The sequence below is a fragment of the Ptychodera flava genome, chromosome 15 (assembly GCF_041260155.1).
Source record: "Ptychodera flava strain L36383 chromosome 15, AS_Pfla_20210202, whole genome shotgun sequence".
Taxonomy (NCBI): domain Eukaryota; kingdom Metazoa; phylum Hemichordata; class Enteropneusta; family Ptychoderidae; genus Ptychodera; species Ptychodera flava.
The window spans coordinates 33,156,438-33,175,212 of record NC_091942.1 but is presented as its reverse complement, the minus strand read 5'-3'; the positions used below and the strand labels follow the sequence as shown (position 1 = coordinate 33,175,212).

Below are 18,775 nucleotides of genomic sequence, written 5' to 3'. Positions count from 1 at the left end.
ACAGACACACAGACATACAGACATACATACATGAAATACAGACAGTTCCCTAGCCTATAAGAATGGCTTCCATTGCCATATATACATATGGCTATGGAAGCTAAAACAAAAAATGGGGAAACAGTGTGCATTCTGTCCTGATAAAACAAAAGAGAGTAAATTCTGGTGAAGCTAGAAACAAAAATTGTATATTGTTACTTTTACTCTCCAATGTTACCTTTTAAATAGTTTGAATGGCACAAATTGAAATGTACATCAAAAGAATGAAGGTGCTGTTTACAAAACTGATGTACAGCACAGTTTCTTTCTGTAACATCGTATTAATGTTATTTTAATACCAAAAGACATTTTGTCTTGCGATTACACGTTGATTTTGTGAAATTTATGACTTTTGCAGAAAAGTTTGCATTTCAATGATCCACCAACTTTCAATTTCCAAGGATCAAAGTTCGTAAGAGTCACTCTTGTAATCGGAGCTGGGGAGTACAGGAACATTAATTGTCCCTGCAGTGAATATACCGTGTGGCAAAGTGTGAATATACTGTGGCAAAGTGTTGAAGAGCAAACCTTGGATCTTGTGGACGATGTTTAGGATCCTTGAATCATAGAGATTAATATGTCAATGTCGATACTGAGCAGTCACGATCATTGGCATGAACTTGGAAATTCTGATGGTTACGGGAAAACAGTAATCATTTTTTGTTCTGGATCGATATCCGTCTGGTTATTTTTAGTCCCCACGGACACCGTCTGGGGGGACTTATAGGTTTGGTCATGTCCGTGCGTCCGTGCGTCCGTCCGTTCACGCAGATATCTCAGAGATGCCTGGAGCGATTCATTCAAACTTGGTACAAGGATTACTTCATATGTCATACAGATGCAAGTCGATTTGTTTTGTGATACGATCCAAAATGGCTGCCAGGCGGCCATTTTATTACTTTTTTTTCATGTACAGAGCCATAACTCAGGCATGTTCCAACAGATTTTATTCAAAGTTGGTACAAGGACATTGACCAATGTCATAGATATGCACGTCAATTTGTTTTGTGATACGATCCAATATGGCCGCCAGGCGGCCATTTTATTACGATTTTTTCATGTACAGAGCCATTACTCAGGCATGTTTCAACCGATTTTATTCAAAGTTGGTACAAGGACATTGACAAATGTCATAGCTATGCACATCAATTTGTTTTGTGATACGATCCAATATGGCCGCCAGGCGGCCATTTTATTACGATTTTTTCATGTACAGAGCCATTTCTCAGGCATATCCGCATGTTTCAACCGATTTTATTCAAAGTTGGTACAAGGACATCGACCAATGTCATAGCTATGCACATCAATTTGTTTTGTGATGCGATCCAATATGGCCACTGTGCAGCCATTTTGTTATGATTTTTTCATGTCCTGAACCATAACTCACACATGTATCAAGCAAATTCATTCAAAAGTATTTTTATCACTGACCTAATAAAGAGGACTCTATCCTCTCTGAGGACCTGTAATCAAAATACCCATTAACAAGTGGGGACTGTGTCATCAACGATGACTTTTTCTTTAAAAAACTGGTACTTTAGCTAATCAAGATTTTGTCACTCAGGGTACGTGAAACACTGAAAAATTGAGCAACTCAATTCTCATGAAAACTATACATGTCACCGCAGTTTTAGGTGCAGAAATGATTTGAAAAATTGAGTCAACACTTTGATTCCGTGAGGAATTTTCTGATTTATTGAAAAACATTTTAAATCCCAGGTCATCATAACTTGTACAATGTGTCCTTTAATGATAATGATTTATTGTCAGTTTGACTGTAATGGGAATGGCTGGTAAAAAAAACACTCTATGGAAATCTGATAGATTGTCTTAATTCATCACTCTGGAAAATTCTATTAGAAATGAGGAGTGTTACATGTTTCATTTCTGTAAAAGTATCAAATACTCACTCAGGTTTTTTGCCGATCTTGCTTGATTTTGCCGGCAGATTAATCCAAAAATTAAATTCAGATAAAAAAGTTTAATAACAATAGATTCTATTGTTTTCCTGGCAAATCAGTGAATTTAAATCCAAGTGAAGATGTGAAGAATATGAAAACTGTGAATTTATGTTCCCCTGAAATTAAGGTAGAATGCGCCTTGGGGACAGATAGTAGGGCTCTCAAATTTCTACAGTTCTTTTTTGATCTACCACTAGTGGGGGTCATTTTAAAGCTCTTGGTGTAAAAACTTTTTACCGTCTTAGTTTTTTGAAAATCAAAAATTTTATTTCTCTCAATAGAGTTAGCACATGGGTGGTGGCCATTTTGAATTTCAGATATCAGTAAATCCATGATAATTTGTTTCTCTAGTACCAAAATCTGCACGGTGACCCCCGGATTTTTATTCGTGGTTTTGAAAGAGGATACTTGAAAGATTCCTTGAGGAAAGTTTGAGCAAAAGTTTAAGTCTTTCATTTTCCAGGCACATAGTACCTTAATACTTTCGCAGTTTATTGGCTGAGGTTCTATCCCTGTTCCTGTTAAATCTATTACGCAGTCAACTGATGTATTAAATGTTACAGCGTACATATTATCTAAAAGTTCAAATGTTTTAAAAAGTTTTACATAACTATTTTCTATAAAAGCATTGCTAAGGTATTAATTTTGTAAATGGCAAAAAAGTTCATGCAAGATATGACTTGTTTAAAGCTTTTTTATCTTTTCTTCGATGCATTACAAATATTGTTGAAGACACAAAAACTACATAAATAAAAAGGTAGTCCTTTTGCTGGAAATTTGATGTCTGTAAAATATATCAGTTCTGAGGTCAGAGTTCATGGGTCAATCATGATAAGATAGAGGAAAGTACTCAGCAACTGAGGTCAGAGTTCATGGGTCAATCAGGATTTGATATCAGAGGAGAGTACTTCTCTGCAACTGAGGTCAGAGTTCATGGGTCAATCAGGATATCAGAGGAGAGCACTTCTCTGCAACTGAGGTCAGAGTTCATGGGTCAATCAGGATTTGATATCAGAGGAAAGTACTCTGCAACTGAAGCATATACTTGTGGATGAGCAGTAGATAGGACATAAAAAGAAATGATGGCAAGTTGTTGTGTGAAATGAGAAGTGCTCCTGATGAATACATGTATATCGCTGAAATGATTGACAAGAAGGTAAGTATCCTTCATGTGCCAACTCGATAGACACTGCCAAAGTTCATCATGTCTTCCCCAGGAACAGCCACACTCACTCATTCCATTAATCTTTGCAGACTTCATTGATGTCAGAACACACTTTTCTTATCCTATCTGACTTGTTGACATATTTTCCAAGATCTAAACCCAGTACATTGGTCAGGCATGCCACTTCTCCATACTCTGTGAACTGGTACAACGCTGATAAGCAGTAGAAAGCTACAAAAAAATTTTAAAAAGATTTGAGAAAAAGGGTTTGGTCAAAGTCAGTAAATTCTGAGAAATTGTCACAGCAAATACTAGTACTGCAATTTTTAAATAAATTTCATGATTTTTAAGAACATGTAGTACAAGACCTGTAATTAACTTCCAGGTTTATTACCAGTGAAAATAGATCAAGTGAAAAGCAATGCTAACCTTTGAGTTTTACCTGCATGGATTTGAAACATATTTTCATAGATTATTGTCGGCTTCGATCAAAATGCAGACTGTTGTGAAAGATTGTTGTAGCATTTTGTGGTAGTGTGGGGAGTTATGAAGCCTGTGAAAATCATTGCAATGAGCATGAATTTCTGCAAAAATACTACTGGGGCACTAGTTTCATCACCAACTCAAAATTTCAATGGACTTGCACTGACACTGATCTAAAACCTGTCAAAGGGATTTGTCCCACTGAACATTTTAAAATAGGAACATTTAGCTCATACTTCTATGGTGGCCGATGAGAAATTCATTACTAAGGTCTGGTGCAATGTGAGCGTATAATTTTGTTTGTAAACTCAACATAAATGCAGTCATGTTCTCATTTCACCAGGACATTCACTGAGATAGAATGAACAGCAATATCTTTATATGTTGAAAATACTGTAACATAATGTGAGCAAGCAGTACACCAATACACATGACATACCTGGATTTTCATCCAGATCACCAGCTAAACACTGCAACAAGGCACTGCCAAACTCTATAGCAGCATCTTCGTACACCTGGTGTAAAAATCCAAATGTTAGTCAGAAGTGACATAAAAAATTTACTCCTTCGAATGTCTATCACAACTGCCCTTATGGTTTTACTGGTCTCATGTCATAACACATTTCCTTGGCAACGGAATTGTAAAATAAAATGCTGTTTGAAGTTTGCATTGTATTGGTGTTTACACATTCAAGAATGAAACTCCCTATCAATGTCTGCATTTGGTATTCAACTTAGGAAATCATCTGACCAAAACAGCACACACACAAACAATCATTAAGGTAGATCACACCTCGGGGACAGATATTTGGACTCTCTCAAACTTTTACAATTCTTTTCTGATCTACCACTTCTGTGGGTTCATTTTAAAGCTCTTGGTGTAAGCAAACTTTTCATCGGCTTAGTTTTTCGAAATTCGAAAATTTTATTTTTGTTGATGGAGTTAACACAGGGATAGCAGCCATTTTGAGTTTTAAATATTGGTAAATCTTGGGTTATTTGTTTCTCTGGTACCAAATTTGCATGGTGACTCCCAAAATTTATTCTTTTGAAAGAGAATGGTTGAAAGACTTCTTCACGAAAGTTTGAGCAAAAGTTTAAGTCTTTCACTTTCGAGGCACATATTACCTTAAGTCATGGGTAGCAAAGTGGTCTTCTTACCTTATATTGTGATAGATTTAACATACAGGCTGCAGAGGTTTCACACAACGAGACATATCCACTTAACAAATTATTGACTAAAAATCTATTGATAATTCTAGAGTTGCTGGTATTCTTGGAGTCTAGTGACCACTGTACAGTTGATGTGAGCCAATCAAAGCCATCTCTACTCAGACACATATTGCACAGCTGGAATGAACATAGAAACAAGAAAACCTTTGTGAGTGAAAACTGACCATGTGGCTGTTCTCCATGAGAAACACAACATGACTGAGCATATCGTCTGATTGCAGTCACCTTTCTGGTCATATAATAGTTTACAAAGTCTTTGGAACAGTTATTATTTCTAATTTTATTTATATAATGTTGGATTATTCAGATTTTCACCACATTCTGCATAAAATGCATTTGGACATATTATAAGTGGCTTTACTTTGATACAATTCGGTCAAATTTGGGTATTAAAACTTTAAAGTAGTGACAACCTGAAAAGTAACATTTCTAAAATTCCATCCTTATCAATCATGAAATAAAAGGCTAGTAGTTGTAGCTTTGGGTGATTTTTATACCATTTTTGTTTTCTGCTTCAATTGCAAGTTTTTATTCTACCCCCAAAGCATGTTGACACACCTAACAATTTAGCTTGCCAATACAGGGTACATACTATACATGTAACATGCACTGTTTATTGTTTACATTTGAATTCTAGTCTGGACCAGAATTCACTTGTCAGCTATAACATTGCAATCTGAACATGTACAGGCTGAATTGAAAAGCTGAATACAGTGTATCTCAACTTGAATGAGAACAATCATCAAAAGTCTCAACTACTGACCTTATAAATGCAGATACGGTATCTACAGTATGCTTTGATAGTCTACCATGTAAACTACTACATCACTCTATATTATTACTACATACCGGTACATGAAATTGTCAAATATCATTGCCCAATATTACTTGCCACTAGCACATACATTTCATTTGTATAAGCGAATTCTTAACTGTGTCAAGATAATATAAAGACAGTATCAAGACTCTGGAAAGTGGAGAATTAAACTTACAAATTTAGTGATTGAGAGACGCAGTTCTTCTGGCACGGATTCATCTAAACTGATAGTGTTGAACCATCTCATCAATGTGTGACCATTGCTGAAAAATTCACGTAGATCTGTTTCCAAGGCCGCCGCCTGCAGTAGATCTGTCAGATAAACTAGATCCAGTGGTTTCACTTCTGGTGACGTCAGAATTATGTCTGTCGATACCAAATACAAGTACAGTGAAAACATGATGATTGATATGGGTACTGCAACTTCCTTCCATCCTACATGTATACATACAAGACACTACAACAACTGATTCAGCTCATGATCTTCATAGAGATAGAACAAGCACCAAGTGACAAGTGTAACAGACTGAGAACAAGTGAGTGAAAGCTACAACATGGACTCCTAGGATTTTGCAATAACACTTGGTGAATGGTGGTTCATGGAGAAAATAAAATGGAGTTGTTATTGTTTGTGAACATCATCTACAACGAAGTCAAACATCCTAGACTTACGTCTACTCACATACTGTTAGTTTGAAAGAAAAAAAAAACTTGTAAGAAATGCCAGTAATAAATCCAAAAAAAATTGCAAAACCAATATTGGCAACATTTGAAGACTTGTCTTAGTCTGCTGTCAGAATAGCAAGGAACAGGTCATAGAGGTCATCACCTTGACAACTGACAATACAAACTTTCATTTTGTGACTTTGAGTACATTTTGCAATTCTTTTTCTATGGTATCTGACTTCAAGAGGTGCAATCACTTCAGTTGCAACCATAACAAATCCTATGAAGCTGTGACTGACAATTTTGTTATAACACATTTTTCTTCTCTGAATATCAAAACATGCAAGGGTAATCATGATTATAACAACCAGTATTTTTTCTGTTGATATTACATTAAAACTACTGTTACATTGAACACTATTGTATGTTATGTACAGTAATTTTCAGTTTATATTGACAAATTATTGTTAGCTTTCTTCTATCCTCCTCAAATGTAGGAGCACAGTTTCTAACTTTGAGCAGGGATACGCATAAAGCTGTAAGAATATTCACATTGTTTGCTTTACCATCCTTCATATGAACAAAAAGATGGATATTGACTCTCATGTATCATGTTGTCTTGTCTCACCAGAACAATCAGTTGCAGTAATCTTCTCAATATTGAGAGAGAAACAGTAGACCCACTAACTTCAAAATACATATGACAGAAATATTTGCATTTCTTTTAAGATAGGAGACCACAGTTGTTATGATCTGAACTCTCTGAATCCTGTAAACAGGTCCACAATCACTACTGATAATGATGGTTTGGACTAAACTATGGTGTGAAAGATTTAAACTCCTTGTCTGGTTCTATACCGCTGTGTCAATGAACCTCTACAAACAGTCTAAACATTTTGACGTTGATGAAGCATACATTTTTCAGCATAGGCATGTTTACAACAGAAACAGTTCCTGTTATTCAGTCTACCCACAAATCATGAGATAGTAAAAGTAAAATGAATACTTAATTCATCGTAAACTGTAATCACATATAACATAAGGGTTGATGGCAAGTGCACACCATCTGGGAATGTGTTTGTTATCCTGAAACACTGCCTGTTACTTTGTATATGGATCACGTTCACTTTGAAGAATTAATTTCAGAATTACTGTCTACCGGAAATAGCAAGCTATACATACGTGACAACAGAAAAAAGAACTTACTTTTCAATCATATCTATCAATTTCATTTTCAACCACTGCTTTTAGTTTTCTATCGATGAATAAACAGCAATCACTGAAAGAATTTTGAAAACACTGGTGCAAAACAATCTCACTTTATGCACTTTCAATTTTTCCAAATGCAAAATGGCAACACATCATCACACTAACTGTAATAACCACAGCACGCTAGGCCAGCTTGACTCTGTCAAAAAAGAAAGATACAACAGAAGAAAGCAATGCTCAAGTTGCTTTCAAGCATGTAGAATGTAAATTCCAGGGAAACTTAGAACCTTACCTAGAACACCTCTTGCATCTGCCCCTGGTTTATCTAGTTTACACTTGGAATCTGACAATATGTAATCCTTCAATTGTTGCAATGTTTTCATCTCATCGGAGGATAGCAAAGTTTCCGGTAAAGCATTTTGGAGTCTGGTAAATCTACTCTCAACCTGAGAAGTACAAACAGAAAAGATTATTGGTAATGTATATCAAACTAAAGTATATATTATATATATATATATATATATATATATATTATATATATATATATATATATATATTATATATATTAATAAAGTATATATTTTTAGTATATATTACTACACACCTTGTAGCAGATGTGTGGATGATAAAAAAGGTACATGGCTAGCCATGGTTTCTGAAAACCTAGTTCTTATTTGAAATTGTACATATCCCTCCGAATAAAAAAACAAATGCTACAACAGTATAGGGGATGCAATACGCCAACTTGCTATTCAAATGATCTGAAAGATGATCAAAGAGTTCATAGCAAGCTACAATGACAAATTCATAAAGATTTAGTTACGTCATTCCTTAGCAATTAACTAGCCATCCACAAATGAAATCAAAATCTGATTCATTTACACTGAATACCACAACACTTTCAAGGACATGTGATTCTCTGTTCCTAATGGGGCTAGCAAAAGCGCCACCAATGGACTGTTCTGTGAGACTGGTTCTGTGAAAGGAAGGGAGGCTGTCTTGAACTACCCCTGTATGCTATCATTACCTGGTTTTGAAGATGTTGATATCTAAATATTCATACTAAATCAGAGAGTAAACATCTTGTTTAGCTGGAGTTACAGTATTATATTATTGTGTTTGTGAAGCAAAGAAGATTAATTCAAGACGGTGACTGTACGAAGACAGAAATTTGCCCCATTGATAGCAAAGATGGCATCAAGACTGGTGTTACCAATCAGTGATAATCCCTTTCACTGTAGTTGATGGAAATCGATGTGACAACAATCCAAGTTCAAATTGCCTGCCCATTAGTGTCTGCCACATAATAAGAGAACATTCTAAGCAAGGCCTGTCCATAAATGACAACATTTTGAGTATTGTTCCAACCACAATAATTTATAGACTTGCACTCTTTTGCATCTATCATTGAACGCTCAACTTCACATCAATATTGATACATCCCATGAATTCATCAGTGTGTTTCCTTTGAAACTTCATGGGTTGATAACGAACTTCCTAAGAAGTTCAGACACCGCCGTGCTGGTGACAAGTTTATGTAAACATGTAGATACTTTGTAGCTGACTGTGTGCACGCAACCAACTGACGTGAACGTCATATTCACAGCTGCATGAATACATACCGTTACATTAGCGATTCGTGTGATTCGTTCAAAAACAATGGGCAATATGATGTAGGATGATTACACAGAAGTTTCAGCCCATCAAAATTTGTGTGTCAATTTCATTGCAACAAATAAAATGTTAATATGGTATATGGTAACAACAGATCGCAGTTACAAAAATAGTTTTGGCAGCAAAGTTGAAAGTTGCTACATTGTACAACTGCCTGGCTGCATGCACAATACACACTTCCACCCACAAAATGCAACAGGGTTTTCCAACACCATTTCTGATGTGAAGATGCATCTTAGATCTTCACTTGAAAGGTGTTTCTTATGGTGAAATTGCATTGACGACTGGAGTCTCTAAATCAACAGCGCACAGTACCTGCTGTAAGTACGAGAGAACAGGCTCCCTGACAGCCGGTGATAGACCAGTGCGAGAACGCACCAGAGTTGTCAACAACGTTTTCCAACATATCAAGTTCTACAAAAGGCGGCAGCTTAGTATTTACTTACACGAAATCAATGACTCCAGCTATAGAACATAATACATTGTAGTTCATAGAAACTGTTTCTGACTACAATATAAATCAAATTCATTGGTTTGATGAGTCTTCGGTGATCCGAACTACAGGCAATTGTCACTTTGGACACACAGAAATCGGGACACAGGCAGTTGAAATACAACGCCATGCATCAAATGCTACATACATGATCAACATCCTTGTCAGTGCTACGGGTGTCGATCATTCCGATGTGACCGTTGGACCATCAAACAGGTTGGAGTTATTGAACTTTTTCAATGAGGCGTTCGAGTTACGGATAATTTGGAAATCTGTGTTTGGCTGTCGGTGACTGTGTGATTATGGATAATTGCGGTTTCCACCATGCGCAATATGTTGAACAAAATCTCCAACGACTATTGCAGGAGGTTTAACTGATTTACCAGTCAGCATAAAATCCCCAGTTCAATGCTTGTGAGCCATATTTCAACTATATAAAGAGCGAGCTGAGATCTCATCAAGATTTCGCCTACAGGTTCACTGAACTAGCGACTGCTAATGCCATAGCAAACATTACTCCCTGTGCTTGTTGTTTCTGACTACAATATAAATCAAATTCATGATGTGAATGTGGTTTCATTTGAAAATGGGACCATCATCATTCATAATCGTCACTATACGCTCGTACATTTGTGCCGGCGTGAGGAAATGAACCAGCGCGATGTTGACTTTCAAAATGAACCAGCACGATGTTTACTTTCAAAATGAACAAGCACAATGTTGACTCTAAAAAGGAAAGTTTGAGTACAAATGTTTTTTTTTCCTTTCTTGAAATGTGAATCTTTCAAATTTCACACGTTAGAACGTTTCTCTGTCAGTCAAGACTCGGCACAGCACAGTGCAAAGCATGATGTAAGCACGCAACCTTCAGTAGTTGCTTGGTTACCAGACGTAATAATTTATTCATGAAATTTTCTTTCAGCATGGCTAAAAATAGCAGAACTAGACTCAAAGTTGACATTTGTTGATCGTGTACACAAGATTTCTGATGGTCGAGAAATGTCCAATCTTTGATTCAATTTGATATTGTTTACCAGATACAAAGATCTTTGTGCACCATAGTATTGGAAGTGAGCATCAAACACAAATTCCGATGACCTTTTCATGTGGTACCATGTACAGTACAAACCAACAAAAGTCTAAACATCGAGCGTTCCTGCGACCACTGTGCATGCTATGTAAGCGAAAATAAATGTGGAGCATGCGTGTTGTGTGCCCAGCAAGTTTATTTGTTGGCGCTGTTTTGTCTGCTGAGTTTGCAGCTATATTATTATTACATGGTTGAGGCGGTGAACTCCTTGAGGAAGTTTCTTTTCAACTCATTAAAATTCAAAGGAAACACTGATGTATCAATATTCACATGAAGTTGAGCGTTCGATGATAGATGCCAAAGAGTGTAAATAACACTTACATCAACATCTTCATGTAGTACTAATACCGCTCTATCAACATTACTTCTTTTGAATCCTTCAGTTTCTGTCTGTAGAGCTGAGAATCCCTTATCTCCAATGTACTCTGCTGCTAAAGCTGCCGCCTCAGCCCTGGCTGCAGATCTATCATATACGTCATAACCATCATCAGGCACAGGAGGCGGTCTGTACACTGGAGCAGTCTCAGATGAGCCCTGCCCCTCTGATGCAGATGACCCTTGACCTGCTGGTTGTTGGTGTGGAATTGGTTCTCCTCCAACCGGCGTCACCTGCATTGCATCTATCATTGGTTTGATCATTTGCCCAAGTGGACTGCAAGATAGAAATCGAATGAATCAAAAGATTTGACTTCGAGGGAGATTTTCAAGTACGTACTGTGCTTTTCCTCACTCTTGAACCTAGACCCTAGAAACCACACAGTATTGGTCATTCTAAGCTACCTGTACCTCGGGTAAATAAACTTAGGTATGAATGAATATGGCTAGGTAGTAACCATGGCATTTACTGGATATACAGGTTGTTATCATCAATGATCAAAGTTCATGTATGATATTGTTTTTTAAGTCTCAACTGAGATAGAGTATCCTAACTGGCTATACTCTTTCAAGGGAGAAAAATCACTTGATCACAAAATAGCACACTATACATGCTGTAATGCTGGTTTTCCTCACATAAAAAAATTAACCTCTAAATTTAAGCTTTGGTTTGAATGCCCTTGCAAGCATTGTCCTGCATTTGTAGTCAGTAGAGGAATATCATATTAAACTTAAACTCAATTACGGCCACAGGTGCTGTGTTCATTTACAAAGATGTGTCATCAGCAATAATCTGAATTTGCCTTGCAACGTATTTGTTCATCAAGTGTGAGCTTCTTTAGAGAATGCTGTGTATTACGTGTACTTCTGAGGGGCTTTGTACAATTAAAAGATGTAGTACATGAGTTTCACTTGCAATGTACATGATGTACATTGTAAGTGAAACTCATTGTGTTTAAGTAGCGGGGCGTTTAGCTTTATTTTGGTTATCAGGCTCAAATTAACATTGTCTATTTACACCAAAGTCTAACCACCACTGAATGAGTTCCTGTTTTCACCGTACTGTGAGTTTAAATCACCCATGGTCCTGAGAGGGTTTCAGGATTGGCCAGTCACATTCCATTCTCAACATCTATCAATCATGTCATTCAAAGCATCCTGCAAAATGCTATTGCATGTGTTGAAGGATGTTGCTTGTGGACTAACTGTACATGTAACATGGCTAGTGGAGTTGATAATAATATAGTACAAGATAAGTGACACAGTTGTGAAAGAAACAACTGTCCTCATCAACTACTGATACTAAGCGACCATGTAAGATAGAGCACACAATTGTTGATTTTGCTAAAATTCTGTGCTTTCATATGGGTACACATATTCACTTATCTGCAAGTTCACCAACTTATGAAGTTGGCAATGTTATCAATAGTAGTACCAGTAGTTAGTGTCTGTGTATTGGTTTAAAGTCATTAATCTCAGAGTCATAAGAATTCTGAATATAAACAGTAAAATCTAATAACTTCTAGACATTTTTGTAGGCCAGTCTTGCACGATGATATTCTCTTCTCTACCAATTAAAAGATGATAAAACACAAATATTTGAATTGTGTACACACCCCCTTAGGTACCTCTAAGTTTTGACTTTAAATGTTTAAAACTCATATCAGAACCTTTCACAGTATGTGTTTTGGTTTTATGCTTTTGTATCATACTTTCAAGCCATGTGATTTGACAGCTGACTAGTGTTCTTTGTTCAAACACTGAATGAAACAAACCAACAAACAACAGCCATGGGCTATCACACATCATGGTGTTCCTTATGGCATTCTACAAGTTTAAGCTACTTCTATGTCTCTTAAACTTGTTGTTTATGAAATGGTGATTTATAAGGTGTATGTACTTACGTCTCCATCACTTCCTTTGGTAGACTGGTTATATACGATGGAATAGTTTGACCGGTGAGAAACTGGGCTACTTCATTGCTAAATGTGTTACAATTATGATCAAGCAAATGATACTTCTCAAGGCTACAAAAGAAAAAGAAACATTTTCAAATCAAAAACGATTTCTAAATACCTTGGCATGGGTAGTTATAAGGAACTTGCACACCATAGAGAATTTTAAATCATATCTATGCAAACCAGTTCAACCATGCCAAGAAGGTGATGTCATTAATTGGGGGTAGAGGGGAGGGGGACTGAAAAATTTTCCTAACTCAAGTTGCGGTTTCAAATAGAAATTTTTCCAATTGGGAAATTCACTTTGTCTCTGATGACATGGTATTAAGGTGAAGCACTACGAATTACGTCAAAATTAGGTTGTGGTGTCATTTTCTTGAAACTTTGCACAAATATTCTTTGAAGTTGTGCAAGTGCAAAAATGAAATAAAAAATGGGGGTCACCACGCTCGTTTCCATGGAAACGGACGTTAAAATGGCGTCGTTAGAAATAAATAAAAATGATATAATTCACTTAAACTAAAGAAAGCAATTATAAAACGCTTAGCAAATGAGTTAATTTTAATAAATACCAAGGATTAAGATCAATATCTATCGAATGTATAGTTTTCATGATGTTTGTAAAGAAATTTTAACATAAGTATCGATTACAAAATGACGATATCGAAATTATATCACTACATAATTTTCGAACTTTCTTCCTGTCGCTTTGAATGTGTCATTTTGACCAAACTTGGCGAATAAAATCCTGACATAATACCATTTAGTTTACACTTTAATAAAAGGGTGTCACCACGCTACTTTTTACAATATCTCCAGGTGAATGGGTAATATGCGCCAAGTAAATGGAGAGAAATGTTAATTTTGCGCTCATATTGAATAAAATCCAGCTTCCTAGGGGGTCAAAGTATGACAAGGTTAAAGGTCACATGTATTTCTAAGAGACTGGGTCAAAAAATTAGGTAAAAGCGCAATTTCACAATGACAGGTGATGTTAAATACATGCGCTGCAAAATAACCATTTGCGGCAGGCTGGAGTTAAATCTGCGCAGAAACGTTCTAAAGCGTGTGTGCGCGTCCGAATTCGTCGCCCTTTACCTTAATGGGAAATCATTTTGTGACTGACATAATTTTGAGTCTTCATGAAAATTGCATTTTCATAACACTCCAAAATGGCCACCAAATAATGACTTCATTCTATAGCATTACATTCAAAATTTTATATCCTTCCAAAAGTTATGTTTTTCTCGAGGGTCTATGGATTAATGTCACTTCAGTGTAGGTAGTAATTCCTCTTGCTCTATTCATATCAGAGTATCTCCAAACCTTTGTGGGTTTTTTCCAAATTCTTTTAGCCTACTCCCTTGAAGTAAACTTAATCACTGAACAGTCGATACTGCGTCCACAATGACTTCATTTTTGTCCTCCATCATCAGTAATTTTTCTCCTTGTCTGTGTTTTGCTACAGTACAGGTTGCTTCTATTCTCTTTTCAACTTCATTATGCATATATCGCATGCCTGCAGTGACATGTCAACATTGTGCTGTTGTACATTTCTTTCCCAATTCACTTCTGTCACATAAACAAAAGCATCTCAATAAAAAGAACAGGAAAATATTAGCATTTGGTGGTGCGCATGCATGCGCAACCCCCCAAAAAAAATTTCTCTGCAAAGGAAAATGAAAACCAAGGTTGCCTTACTTGGCACATTTGCAAAAAGATAACTCAAAGAAGCAGGGCGAAAAAAAATAATGTTCCCCAGTTCAATCTTCTAGACCCCTCCCAAGGATAAAAAATGGTCCATCCCTAATGCTACTTTCCTTTGAAGTGTATTTGAAAAAAAAAAGAAACTACGTTCCAGTATTAGGTGAGGTATAAGTAGCAATTGTGATCAAACTAACAATTTCAAAACACTTTATCAATCCAATTGGTTTCGGATGACAAACAGTAGACACTGATATGATAGGCCAACAGGGTACTGAAGATGTGATGTTTATATCATGTTCTGGGAACGAATGACATTGAGACGGGGTGGTGGGTCATCAAGTCAGCTTCCACCATGGAATGCCATTCGGCTGAAATATCACTTGTAATAATGGCTGACTAGCAATTTAATGCAGTGGTCATTACAGGGCATGGTAACATTACACCCAGACATCCATTCCATCCACCTCGTATGTGATTAATTTCAATCAGATGATACCACATTCATTATGTTGCCTTTTAAAATTCTGTTTTTTTTATAAAGTACACTTTACAGATGCAATTTCGTATATCTCAAATCACACAATGTGATACACTACTAGATAAGAAATGAAATGCTGTAACAAACTAACAGTGTAAATCTTATGCGTATGACAACTGATATAGCGCTATACATGTAGTAATATATATAATGCTTGACATTCCAATAAAATATGAACATGTCGGTTTTGTTACTCTGTTGAAAGGCAATTCTCGGTGTGACTTTCTATCCATTCAACATTACTGTTTTCATGCAGCATTTATGATCATATTCTTTTGACAGTCATGCCCTAGCAAAGTCTATACCGGTATAACATTTATGTGGTAACCCCTGTACTACAACACATTGGTACAGTCCCCATCGTTTCCAATGATCGGGGATGGACCTATATTCAGCAAAATGGGAGTGGAAGCATTAAATTCACCTATTTCTGCAGAATAAAACAGCATTACACAATTACCTAAATGTATCAGTTCTCAGTGCTGCTAAATAATCCAGATACAGGGTGTAGTTCACTTGTGTCAGTCCAAGGTCATGAACAGAATCTGGTTGGCCCAATATTGTCCCTCCCTGCAAAACATCACATTAACACATATTTATCAAAATCCAGTCACATGGGGCATACAGTAGCAGCAACAAATATTCTTGTGAAAAGTTGAATGAATTTAATACTTGCAGATTACATGTAACAGGGGATATGTATCAAATTGTTTGCACCCAACATGCCATTTTGATGTCATTGTTTTTTTAATTCTGAAATTAATAATAAATTTGGTGTGTCCTCTATAACCAATATATGTCATGTATAAAGAATAATAATGATATTAACTCATTGAAGAAAGATTAAATCTTTGATTTTTTTATGAATCCTGCATCAAAATGTTTCAAGCTACCTGCCTTTGGAGATACATACAATTATAGAAAAAAAATATTTTTCAGACGATACAAATATTTCCTAAATGTAAAAGACCATTCAGTGTGTTGAACTCTGCATAAGCCACACAGTATCAAGTTACACTTGAAGTATTGTATGCGTGTACTCCTCAGGATAAATGCCACAGAGCAACCCTTCAGTAATGCGACAGAAAGTCTGATTTCATGGGATAAACTTTCGTCTGAATGCACAATAGGAATATCGCGAATCTTGAACGTAATACTCTAGAGAATCCCTAGAGTAAACAAGTCTTTGATTTGACAACAGCCGAGTACAGCTGCCATAGATGAGTAATTATCCAGATATGGTATTGGTATTTTAGGAATATCAAATGAGCCCTTGAGGCCTTGCATCGGGTGCATTCCTACACTATGACCTATGCATGGGCATTGCAAGGCAAACTCTATGCACAGCAGATACAATACCAAGAAGAGTAATTCATGAACTGATTCAACTACAGACTGAAAGTTTCTCCCATTTCAAAACTCTTCTACACTAGGGTCAATAGTCCTGTAAACATCTGATCTTATGAACTATTCTGTTTAAAATATTGATCACTCAATCAAACAATATTTTCAAGAACTTCTATTAAGGTTTGAAGTTTCTTCAGTGTATCAAATTCATGAAAATACTTACTGGTGAACAGCTTTCTATTCCACCCCCGCCAAAGAAGTATTCACGACCAAAGACAACGATTCCAGTATGCCACACGCCTTCGATGTGCTTACCTGTACAGACAGAATTTTTTGAAAACATGTTGTGCCATGGTCAATAGCATGTCTTGGCTGGGTCAGATCAGTTTAGTATCCACTGTGGTAAAGTACCATCAATTTGCATTTGTTTCTGAATTTTTCAAAGCCAGATTTCGGTTAATTCCACTGTCTTCAATAAGATAGCTGGACCTGTATCCTGGGCTGAAGGGCCTTGTAATACCTCAAATAACGTTAAAGTTATGATAGTCACATTAAGCAGTACTCCCAGTAAATGCTTCACTTTTGTATAATTTTTTTCGCCAACCACAATCATGCACTACACCTGTCTCACAATATAAATCTCAGAAATAATCATATGCAGTGACTATGATGATTCCTCTCTCAATTGATTGTTTTGGTGTGACATTCATTTTGATTTGATCATTACCATGTCAGTGCCATGGTTGAACATGGTTTCAGATTTCAAAATTTGCAGACTCATCAGAGTCTACTGTATGACATCATCTGGGGTTTTCCAACAACAGCCCTGAAACCCTATCAGGTGATTCATATACGTCAACATTTAAACATTTTATTACATACAAATACTGGATGAATGACTTGCAGATTTGTCACATTATCACCAACAAATATGAATCACACGTAATAACTCTTATTTATCAAATTTAAACATGTCTTTTGATTTCTTATAAATGATTAGTGTGTGTGTGTGTATTTATATAGTTTGTAATCATGAATTGGTATTTGCAGCTACAGTGTACATGTATAGTAGAGGATACCTCAGATCTCAGGTATTATAGTCTTGCAGTGGATGTCTACACATAATTTGTGGGCATCGTGTTCAGAGAATATTGTAAACTTAAAATTTCGTTTAAAGATCCAAAATCTCGTTAGTGGGCTTGCACTGACTGACCCCCGTTCATGTTATGAATGACAGATTTGTAATATCAACTGAAAGCGAAGTTCGTCAACCCATGGATGTAAAAATATTTTTTACATCCATGGTCAACCCAGTTGCTGCAGGGCACTGCTATGTATGAAAAATCACTATTCAAATAAATAATTTAGTTAGCTCAAGTAATTTTTCGTTTCCGTTGACATTTCTATCCCGATACTGTGTCGACACAACGGGTGAATTTATTTATGATTTAAAATCAGCCCGATAGAATGCACACTAAAAATCTAGACCCAATAATATGACCTCGGGAGACAACACTGGTTCTACAACTTGGCAGTCGGCTTGTCTGTTTTAGTGTCCATAACAAATGTGAGAGTAATCGACAACGCGGTTATCCATTGAAGATGTATCAAAAGCCTCTTTCAGACGTCAAGTGCGGTCGATTGCCCCACACTACAATCGGAAAGTAACAAATTTGAACAGCAGACTGACTACATATGACAGCAAGAAATCTTCATTCCAATCCACATGATCTGGCAGTCAACGATCATTCTGTCCACCATGGCCTCACGGGGGTGAATCCTGAAGGAAAACTTACCGAGTATAGCCTGTGACATGGCCCTGGCCATTCCCCTGCTGATATCGTAGATGTAAAGTTTTACTGGATGGAAGTCCATGGTGTATGGTGTTCGTAACTTGGCTTTTGAGACACAATATTAATGTGAGATCACTTCAACATGACGTCTGCAAGTTTGACGCTTCGTCTGTTTGCCGTAAAACGGTTGATTTACGACAATGAGTAACAAGTCGTAAAGCTAGAAG

The 18,775-nt window shown here is 36.5% G+C and overlaps 1 protein-coding gene across 1 annotated transcript; it reads right to left on the bottom strand.

Moving 5' to 3' along the window:
- Positions 1–1,706: 1,706 nt before the first annotated feature.
- LOC139151946 (uncharacterized) lies at positions 1,707–18,775 on the bottom strand. Its single transcript, XM_070725010.1, has 10 exons — positions 18,552–18,775; positions 16,979–17,070; positions 15,869–15,978; positions 13,110–13,232; positions 11,152–11,482; positions 7,866–8,019; positions 5,874–6,064; positions 4,810–4,998; positions 4,088–4,163; positions 1,707–3,396 (listed from the first exon to the last, which is right to left on the bottom strand). Exons 1-10 carry the CDS (start codon positions 18,628–18,630, stop codon positions 3,242–3,244), a joined length of 1,500 nt encoding a protein of 499 aa, XP_070581111.1. The 5' UTR covers positions 18,631–18,775; the 3' UTR covers positions 1,707–3,241.

Excerpts from the sequence above, each read along its gene's own strand:
- LOC139151946 (XM_070725010.1), bottom strand. The coding sequence starts at position 18,630 with ATGGACTTCCATCCAGTAAAACTTTACATCTACGATATCAGCAGGGGA. Across the intron at positions 15,979-16,978 it reads GAATAGAAAGCTGTTCACCA|GGAGGGACAATATTGGGCCA; the intron begins GTAAGTATTTTC and ends GATGTTTTGCAG. Across the intron at positions 11,483-13,109 it reads CCAAAGGAAGTGATGGAGAC|TCCACTTGGGCAAATGATCA; the intron begins GTAAGTACATAC and ends TCTATCTTGCAG.